The sequence below is a fragment of the Genypterus blacodes genome, unplaced genomic scaffold (assembly GCF_046128005.1).
Source record: "Genypterus blacodes isolate CSIRO-AG114 ecotype Tasmania unplaced genomic scaffold, CSIRO-AGI_Gbla_v1 ptg000039l_1, whole genome shotgun sequence".
Lineage (NCBI taxonomy): Eukaryota > Metazoa > Chordata > Actinopteri > Ophidiiformes > Ophidiidae > Genypterus > Genypterus blacodes.
In genome coordinates this window covers 3192771-3203580 of record NW_027466852.1, presented here as the reverse complement: position 1 = coordinate 3203580, position 10810 = coordinate 3192771, and the positions used below count along the sequence as shown (strand labels likewise).

At 39.0% G+C, this 10810-nt stretch overlaps 1 protein-coding gene across 1 annotated transcript; it reads left to right on the top strand.

The window, feature by feature from the left end:
- The first annotated feature begins 178 nt into the window (after positions 1-178).
- Positions 179-5945, top strand: cd5 (CD5 molecule). The gene is made up of 6 exons (XM_076147830.1): positions 179-385; positions 1715-2119; positions 4525-4647; positions 5206-5250; positions 5556-5621; positions 5714-5945. The coding sequence occupies exons 1-6, from the start codon at positions 334-336 to the stop codon at positions 5782-5784; spliced, it is 762 nt and encodes a 253-aa protein (XP_076003945.1). The 5' UTR covers positions 179-333; the 3' UTR covers positions 5785-5945.
- Positions 5946-10810: the final 4865 nt, after the last annotated feature.

Genomic DNA, 10810 nt, shown 5'->3' with positions numbered 1-10810 from the left:
CTGCTTCACAAACATGTTTACGGTCTGAAATTCTTTTACATTTCCCTCCACCTTGTCCTCCTTCCCCCTTCTTATACTTTCTGTCTTTCCCCACCCTTCTCTTTCTGTTTTCTCTCAGTTTGCTTTGAAGTAAGGAAATCTGCAAATCTTTTGCACAAGCAGCAGCAGAACTGAAGATGAAGTGAGTCACAAGAGAAAGAGAGACAAACGTTCTCCACCTCTGCACTGTTTCCTCCCTCATCCCTCGACATTTCCTGTTGTTGGCATCTTGATCTGATTTTCTCTCTCTGCGTGTCATCTTCCTCTTTTCTCACATTGTTCATTGTTTCTCTAATGGATCTCAGGATTGTTGTGGTAATTTTGTCTTTTCTACCGCGGACGTCTGGTAAGTAGCTTGTTTATTTGACTTATTTTAACCTGCGACTTCCACTTCAGATGGCATTTTCAACCAAGACCCTGAAAACTATTTAAATTATAAACTACAACGTGAAAAAGTGAATGTTTTTCAAAATTGAAAAGAGTCAGGTCTCACAACACACAAAAAAGCAAATGGTGTGAAAATTCGATGTCTTCACATAAAGTTCAGTAAACAAAATTACCCCAAATGACCTGCAAACACCTCAGTGAGACGTCTGGCTTCAAACCTTAAACCTAAACTTTATTGTCCAAAAAGACTGTCCGATGATAGACTTCTCCATGTAAATGTGCTACTTTTACGATTTGTAATACCTTTCTTCATTTGAATTGTAGCAGTTTTTAGTCGGGATAATAGGGATAGTTAGTGGGGGTTTACCGAGGTAAAAAGCAAAACAAACCTGCAGTCTCAAAGCATCACAAAACTTCATTGACAAGCCAGTATGGATGGCAAACTTAACTCAGGAAAATGTTAAATCAGTCATGTATCATATGTTTGACCCCTAAGATTACATTTAAAAAGAAATGAATTAATCAATGCAAACATACTGTATGCTGAATATGTGCACTGAAGCTGTCTGCCAGCAGAAAACGGTCAGTGCATAAAAAGCCTGCCGGGAGGAATTTCAGGTTGCTTAAATTACCGGAGAGGCTCAGTAGAGATTCAGAGCTCCTTATACAACTTCCTCCACTTTGAGACATTTTGTACATGTGTTAATGGAACGTTAATAGGATTTTTGCTCTATTTCCACCGTGGAACTGTAAATTCCAGTATTTCTCCTGCCTCTGCTAATAAGTACTTTTGCTAAGGATGACATTTTGCAGTTAGTTTGATTTGAGACAGATCTGGATACACAAAGTTTGATTCACTTTCATTAACTGTAAACTATTTATTTTATTTGTCAAAAACTAAGATGCAAATGATAACATCCAGTCATGTATGATGAGCTACAGCTTTTGCAGTCTATTCCAGACTCAGACAATGACCTAGTACATCTGGTGGATTCCAATATACTGAAACTTTTTACTATATAAGTATGTTCAAGTGATTCATTTTCAGTAGTTTCTTTGGATTGTAAGAATAATAACTAAATGTTGAACTGTTGTATTAAGTTTCGTTTTAAACAACTCAGTGTTGAGAAGGCTGCTGCTGTTGTTGGTTGTCATCGAGAACCTCATTATTCTGACTATTATGTTTCCATGTCCCAAAGAGGTTCATCTTTGGAGGGATATTCCAGTGGCACTAGACAATTTAAGCACTATGTTGTCCTATAATAATCCTATAATGTCCATCTCCCAGAATCCGACACATCGAACACCACCACTGCTGTCCCAACTAACCCAACCACCTCCACCATCAGCAGCTGTGATTGTAGCTGCTCAAGTAGAGCCCCTGCTGGCTCCCCCCCTAAGCCAATCACTACCGCACCTGTCTTGGGCATCTTCACTGTCCAGTGGAAAGATGCATCCTGCAATGCAAGTATCCTCACGTCCCTCCTACACAACCCCAGCTCCTCCTCACCTGTCTGCTATGGCAGTCAGAGATATATCCAGGATTTTATGCAGGACGTGTGCCACAGGACAAAATATTGTGAGGGCACACCAACGTGGAAGGAAGGGGCTGAAACACTGGAGGGGTATGAGATCACTGAAAATGGGGGAAAGGAAGGCATTGCGTGTAAAAGACTGATGGTCTCATGCACAGGTGGGTCTGCTGATTTCAATTTCAAAGGAGTTTGATAGACCTTTTTGCTGCATTCTGCTCCAATTTTTTGTATTAAGTAATGCATGAAAAACAAGGCAACAAAGTTCAGTGTAAACCAACAATAAAAACAAAGCTCCCTGTTTCTTCCCTCCAATGATGTAATATTCCCAGCTGGTACTTTAATCTACCGGCTATACAGACTATTTTATTTTATTTCAATTGATCACTGATACAAAACCAAAACCTTAACAATTTTCATCTAATTTACGGAAAATCAATGAAAAATCTAACCCGAACCATTTTTTTTATGGTTCGGGTTTACCATACAGTATTTCATAGTATGGTAAACTGTGGATTGCATTAAGGCAGCATAATGGCCTACTCACTCTTTCTTTTGTGCTTAGAAGTCATGCCATGATGTATTTTAGCTCAAATTTGATTGATATTTGGAGAAAAATAAATGTACATTGAAATGTATGCTTAATTAAAATAGAATAAAAACCTCAACATACATTATGATAAAATATACTAATTTGTTGTGGTAAACTATGTCGTGAAAAATGATGGGTTCCTTTGGACGATGGTTTCCTACATAATTAACAATTAACAGTGTCAAGCTACAAACTCCCAAATTGTTCAGCAATTTCCCCCGTGGATAAATAAAGTGTTATCTCAGTTATCTTAGTTTTATCTTTTTATCTTATCCTGTCATACCTACAGTCGGTCCTACACCAGACTGCAGTGAGCACTCTTAATTTGTTTTTCATGTCCACACTGACCACAGTCCTGCATCCAGAGATGTTACCTCTGACACAGGGGCTTCAGAGTATGGTGCTTGCTAGGATGTTTGTTCTGAAGCACTGTGCTGAAGCTTCACACCCTGATTAAACGTAACGAGAGCAATTGAACCAAATTGCAACATGGGTTGTGAATCATATTACTGTTTTGGTTTGGCAGGTTAGGTTAGAGACAACCCTGCAACTTTGGCATGGATGTCTGGGTTGACATCACACAGGCCTGCACACTCCTAGATATGTGGTTCGTCTTGTAGCCTGGAGAAAGAGAAAGAACAAGGGACAGAAAGGACTGAGAGAGGGGGAACAGGGATATAATAAGGGGGATAATCGGCTGTGCAGTTTCAAGCAAGTCAAGTCAAGTTAACTTCTGTAGCCCAATATCACATACAATGTCTCAAAGAGCTTTACAGGCCCACATCTGGAAATTCCCGACCCAACCCAAAGCTCTCTACTGTAGGACGACGAGAAAAAACTCCAGAGAAAACCTTAATGTATAAGGAAAAAATGGAGGAAACCTCGACTGCACACCCAAATTGCCAGGTGTGCAATAGGGACTTCCAGTGTACAAACGTACAATAAAAGCATGCAACACATACAGTCGTGTATTAGGAAAGAACATCTAGAAATAGACGAGGGAGAGAAAGACAGAAAGGGAGAAAGATCTAAGACATCTAAGATGCCTTCAACTGAATCAAATCAAATTTGATATTTTTATTTATATAGCCCATTTTACATACAACGTCTTAAAGGGCTTTACAGGCCTGCAACAGCAGATGGATCCTGACCTAGCTCAGAGCCCTCTGAAGACAGCTCTCTAGACAGGCTAGCACTAGGAACCACAGGTGGGAGATACAATGGTGCAACAAAAAAAACACGAAAATACAGCAAAAGATGAAAAATAATAATAATACATACAAAACATGAATTTACGCAAGTACATTAAACAGAGGGCTAGAACTCTGAACTTTGTCATGGAGTTCTGGGTGGAGTAGGTATAGACTTGCATACACATGGAGGCTTTTATCCCCAAAAGTTCCATGTGATCTAGCAAGCAGATCATATGCATGAGTGGTGTCTGGCAGAGAAAGATGCGGAGAGGCTGATTGCAGGAGTCTCTCAAAGTTCTTGTTCTCTTTTACCTTAGACTCTAAGGTAAAAGAAAACAAGAATGTTGGGCATAAAAAGAAGTTTCAAATTTGATTTAAATGAAATGGACATGTCCACAACACATGAGACTTGTTTAGCTTTTTTTTAAACATCTATCCTTGTGTGCCACTATGCATCTGCATGCACAGTGCCGGGGATAAGCACAAGTTAGGGGGTGCACACTGCTGGGCTACCTTGTGGACAGAGAGAAAGGAGTGACCTGACAGAATGTTGGTTCTATAACATCATTGGTCCTAAAGACTGATGTTTTGGTTTCAAATTTCTTACAGAAATCTTCCTCATGTCACCAATCTAGGGCCATCATTTAGAATTTACAATCTTTCTATTCTTAGACTTTCTTTCTGTTTGTCAACCTTGGTCTGCAAAAGCCCACAATCCTTGAAATGTTGAAATGTTTAAATGTGTGAGTGTGTGTGTGTGTGTGTGTGCATGCGCCTGTAGGTCCAGTGCAAGCCTCAGAGCCACAGGGATACAAGGTGGCAACAGCTTTGCTGTGCATTTTGCTTTTAGTCATTATTGTGATCCGCTTCACCAGACCAACTGTCAAAGCTCTGCAGAAGAGATGTGAGTGTACACACACACACACACACATGGCACGAACACACGGCACAGACACACACTTTCATGCAGACATACAATACATGTAAACCTTAACATATTTATGCCACATACATACACATATACATTGACACACATATGTGTATGCAGTCAACAGATTTACTATACTATTCAAATTTTTGTTATATCATAATGCCTTGTTTTAGTCTAAATTTTGTTGACAAAAAGTTTAAATTTATGTTTAGTCATTACATTACATTTTGGTACACATTGTACCAATTGTCTGTCATTTTGCAGGTGCAAACCCTCAGTGCTGCCCCTTAGTAGTTATGGACAGATGTTATTTGCCTCATTTGCACAAATGTAAATTCCTACTAGATTTGTTCCATTATGTTTATGAGTGCATGCCCATCAGCAGAGTTATGCATTACTTGGGATGCAGAGGACACAATTCAGCTACAAAAATATGGCATCCATTGTGACTAGAAGAGAAGAAATGTTGATTGATCATTTCATTGTGCAAACTTTATAACAAATGTTTTGGATCCTGTGCTGTCAATTTAGTATCAGACAGGAGACAGAGTCGCTGGATTGGACCCACACAGAGTGGTAAGTTACACAAACATACACAAACACGCGCATATAAAATAATGAGAAAGAAATTTCAGACTGAAGGCAGGAAGAAGGAAGTAGAATATTTTCCCTGGGGAATTTGTACTGAACAGTAAGAACATTTTCTGTGACTTTAAACTGTGTATAGTCTAAACTAAACTGTATATAATTTGCTTTGTTTTACACACACACTTACAGACACACACACATACAGACACACACACAGACATACACACACACACACACACACACACAGAGGGAGAGAGAGACTGAATTCATGCTGTTTATTTGTTTTTCATCAGTATCTTACCACAGAGGAAAAACTGCAATGACTGACCATGATGGAGCTAAAAGGCTGTCATACCCAGGTAACATACACACATACACACACAGACTCGTTCCTCTGGCTATCATTCTTTTGTAATAAATCTGACTGACGTCCTCTGTGCTGCCCGAACAGCTCTCGAGCGGCTGGTGGTCAACGCAAGCCGAGAGCCTTCATCCAACAGGAACAGCGAATCCAATTACTGAGACGCTTCCTCTGCAGCAGCACTAACACCACCTCCGCCACCACCAAAACATGGTGCCTCACTGAGATTGAGCTACTTCCATTCACTGTTTCTGTCACTGAGTGTCTAAATTGTTACATTTATTTTGTGATCTTAAGTTCCCTGTAAAATTAAGTTTGAGGGCTGACGTATTCGTTGGTTTTGAAGTGGGTGGATGCATTTTTCTAGTTTCTAAAGAATAGAAAGAAAGAGAGAGTGGAAGAGAGACGAATGTATTTCCAAGTGCAGAAAGTGTGGTTTCCTCTGCCGCTGACACCAGCTTCCTGTTAGTAATTTTGTGACGACCTCTTTATGTCTCCACCTCTCTCCTCTCAGTCTCTTCCTGCCTTTTCTCTCACCTTCCTTTCATTTTATATTGGTTTCCACACATCTACTTTTCTCCTCAGTAAAATTAGTATTAATTTGATCTGTCCCCAAAGTTGGCTCATTCTTTCATTCATCTGTCTACAATATCTCTGTTATCAGATTAGATAAGCATACATTTTACACAGGTTGGATGAATAATACGGTCTCAACAAGTGTGCGTGTAAAATAAATCAACATTTTGCAATTATTCAAAAAAAATCTATAGAAAGTGATAGTATTACGAACTATATAATGTTGTTTTATTGTAATTTTGTAAGTGTTATTTGATAACAACAACTTAAATAAATAGATTTAACAACACAATTTTTTGTTACTCACCTTCATTTTGATTGAAAATATCAACTGTTGGGTCTTAACATTTCATAGTTTATATATTTGGCGAGGCATAAGGGATATGGAGTAGGTAAATCAAATAAGCGCTCATTCTCCTCTCTGCAGCCATTGCATTTAACTAATCATGATTTATTTTTGTACCCTGGGAGCTGCTGGGATAGGCTCTAAACCAGGAGAAGCAGCTTTAGAGAATGGGTGATTTACTTTCCATACTTTGTTGTTTTTTTGTAACAGAAACTGAAAAATTCATCAATTGAAAATTCATCAAAGTACATGTACAGTAGCAGTTCCATGCTGTAAATAGTACACTGTGTAGTGTGTATACAGCCTGGCTGTGGGTCTGTGGGGCCCTTGAAGAGATCTTGAAAATTGAAGCCCTTGAAGAGATCTTGAAAACTGAAGCCACCAACATAATCATAAACCAGCCAGAACTCAGTATCATATCCCGCCAGTATCATATTATACATGCATAATATTCTCTACGGTGCATTGTCAAATGGTATGGTGCACAGAATTTCACTGACTTGCAGTGTTGCTTAAGCTGTATTGTTGAACACATGACAATAAAGTGATGTGTTTTGGAAAACAATTTCAGTGCAAACAAGAAAGAGCAGAATAGCTAGTGCACACGCAGTAGGAACAATGAGTGAAATAAAACAATACTACAGCAAAATAAAAAATCAATAGAATATTATTTACAGGTACAAGTCAATGAAATGCAGTTAGCATCCAACCAGAAGTGCAAACATTTACTATATTACAGTATATACAGGCTGTTATATACAGAGATATACAAGTAATAATTTGATATGTAGTATGTAAAATAGTGCAAAAGATTTTATGTGCAAAAACAGTATAACAGTAGTTCAGTCCGAAGTGAATGGATTGATAGTGCAAATGACAGAATCAATAGTGCAAGTAGTAGGAGAGAGTGCAATGATGCTAGTGAAGTGTTGCAATAGCTCTGCAGCCCACCACTGCCTTAAGGTATCTAAAGCCTATTCAATAGCCAGAGCCTCCTTCTCAATTGTTGAGTGCCTCGTCTCTCTTGGGAAGAGTTTTCGGCTGATATACTGCACCAGCAACCAGTTTCCTTCCTCTCCTTGCAGTAACATAGCTCAGAGACCTACTTCTGATGCATCTGTCTGCACGGTAAAGCAAAGATTAAAATCCAAACGTTGCAAAACAGGTACTTGACATAGACTCTTTAAATGCATTCTCATTTTCTTCAGTCAGCTTAACCTTTACTGAGCTGGATTGCAAGTCATATTTGTTAGTATGGTAGACTTTGATGAAAAGATGAATGAGTCGCTGATACCAACCTACCAACCCCACAGACCTTAGCCAAACTCAGAGACTAGGGGGGGTGTATAACCGCCTTGCGGAATCTGTGCCCCTTCATGACCGTCACAAACCCCCTGGGCGGATTGGGACGGGCTAACCGAGCTATCCCTACCAGCTACTTTCTTGCCTTAGCTGTCGACTTCATCTGAAGGACCTGCCAAGGCCATACTTACGTAGGTAAAATGGTGTCTTGTTGCTAACAGAAAGAGCTCAGTATATGTTTGTCAGGAAGCAGAAGTGCAAGTTCAGTCCAGAGATGAGTTGATCTCTTTATTATTGCAAGGAGATACGGTCCATTATCACATTCTGGTGATGCTCAGTTCCAGTCCCCATTTGCTTTCTTTTAGAATGATGTTAAACAGATCCTGTATTAAAGTGAATCTCTGTGTAGAAAATGAAACCTTGATTCTTTCTTTTTAATATTCCACAAAGATATAACATTGGGTTCCCTGGATGACATAAATATTTTTCTTTTGAGAGATTAGCTAAGGATTGTCAGCAATTTATAGGCTAAAAAGGATAATTGGGAAAACTGTATCCAAGTGACAAAAAAACATACAATCATTTTAATGTCTCCTAGTTATAATGGATATTTTTTCAGTGTGTTGAGGGATTAGCCAATAGGATAGATAATCCTGCGATTGTAGAAAATGGCAAGTGAAGAGATTAGCTCTAAATTCAGTATTCCACAGGGTCTAAACACTGATAAAGAAATTCAATTTACATCTAAAATCCTACAAATCATTAACAAGACAGGAATAGATAGTTTCATGTTACCAAGGACTCCGATGTCAGATCATGGCACAGTGCCTACAAACTAAAATTGACAAATAAGGTCTGTTTTTTGCTAACATGACTTTTGTAAGACAATCCAATGCAATTTGACACAGGAGGCTTCGTCAGAACAACAAATATGTTTAATAGTTGGCCAGTTGGGTTTTTACAACATAGTATAATGTAATACATGCTGCTTTCAAAAATAAAACACTGCCATTTTTATGCAACTTTATGTATACATTAGGAAATTCTCATTCAAGGACAAAGAAGTTGTCTCAATATACAGTATTTCAAATTGCAGAAAAGTATTGCATTACATGATTTGGCACTGCAAAATGGATGACTAGATGGAAAGGAGCAAAGGAAGAGTACCAGTCCCTGGCGGTGTGCTTTGTCACCAAACCTCGAACATGCGGTAAACGTGGTTGTTCGTGTCAGTTGTGTCAGTTCAGACAAAGGAAATATAGATTGATAGATAGATAGCTCTCTTTACAGAGGTTTTGATTTGAACAAAAACAGACATGGATCTGCTGATAAGTCTGAATTTATTACACAAATTATACATTTCAATGAAAGGTTCTTACTTGGGCTGACAAAAAGTCTTTGACAACAGTTTTTGATTGCTCAAGTAAAAGAAAATGAATCTTAAAACTCCACTCCAAACTTTTGTATCAAATTAGAAGTGAAATCATAATCCACCACAGAGAGAGGACAAAAGAGTTGCTTAGTCAGTGTTTAACTGACACTTGACACCTCTGATATCAGCAGTTGTGCCACACAAAGGCAGTTGTGGCATGGTATCCACTGGTGGACATTTGGGTGGAGGTTGTTTATCAGATGCATGGTTGGTGTTTCCCTGGCATATTTTTATGGAAAATGACAATAGATTTCTTGCTTAGTTCAACAATATTCTCTGCAACACAGATATTGGTACAGCAACTGATTTAGTATACTGTATACCACAGCAACAGCAATCGTGGAGATGATAGGCTAAACGATCAACAAGACAACTGACACTCATTGCCAGGTACCCTAGACTATTACTGGAAGCCAGGACAAAGACAACACATGGGAATGCAAGCTTTAGCCTTAGCTGTAAACATCAAATATATTTACAGGAAGTGGAAATACAATAGGATGTCCATAACTGAGGCCCCAGAGCCAGAGTCATCAACACATAGGCTGTACCTGCCATCAACTACCAATAAGAGACATGAAAACTTCCATGAAATAAGCTGCTGAGAGAATATCTCAGAAAATTGAGCGTGAAATGTGAATAAAGAACACACAAAGGAAGTGCCACGGCAAGACAAGCCCCTCCACAGGATGTGGCAGTGGCTGACATCCAGAAGTCCTACCAGTGACTACAAATTGCTGAAGGATCGTGCTGAGGCACTGATCATAGCAGCAAAAGAACAGGCACTGAGCACCAGGTCAGCTCAAACAGTGTACCATATACCATACCAGGCTGTGCAAATAGGTCCCAGAAACTGCAAGCAGAATCAGCATACACTGAGGGCCAGATGCACTATGTCTTTTGCGCTGGTTTGGGAAGCAGATTTGGCACTCTGCTTCAAAAACATGTGTGTTATGTATTTAACAGGTGCACAGGCCTAGAAGCACAGTTAACACATCAACTCTGTGAGTCATTACAAGGTGGCGCACATTAGCCGCTTGTATATTACAGTCCCTATTTGGAAGCATATTGTCTCTTCACCACACCCAAAGAAGATTATTGTGACGTTTCCCAATGTTATTGGAGCCATAGATTGTACTCACATACTGCTCATCCCCCATCTTCTGTCAGTGAACTTCCATTATTGTTGAACAGCATCAAGCATATTTTAAGCATTTTTTAATTTTCACAATAGTTCTTCTGGTGACTCCTGTTGCATAGAGTTGGATTAATAGACAACCAAATTCAGTTTTCAGCAGCTGAATTGGATTTGGGTCCGTGAAAAAATGTGCATATTGCCAAAGATATTTACCACAAATATTTAAATATATTTTTACTTCATTGATTAACATTTGAATTTCGGTATCACTGAATAAATGTTTTTGTTTTTTACGACCTTGTTGAGGGCTCCATAACGGACAGATTCCACTGTCCAACTGCACATTTTAAACTCCCATTTACAGGCTAAATGCACTTAGGAGGAGGGCACATT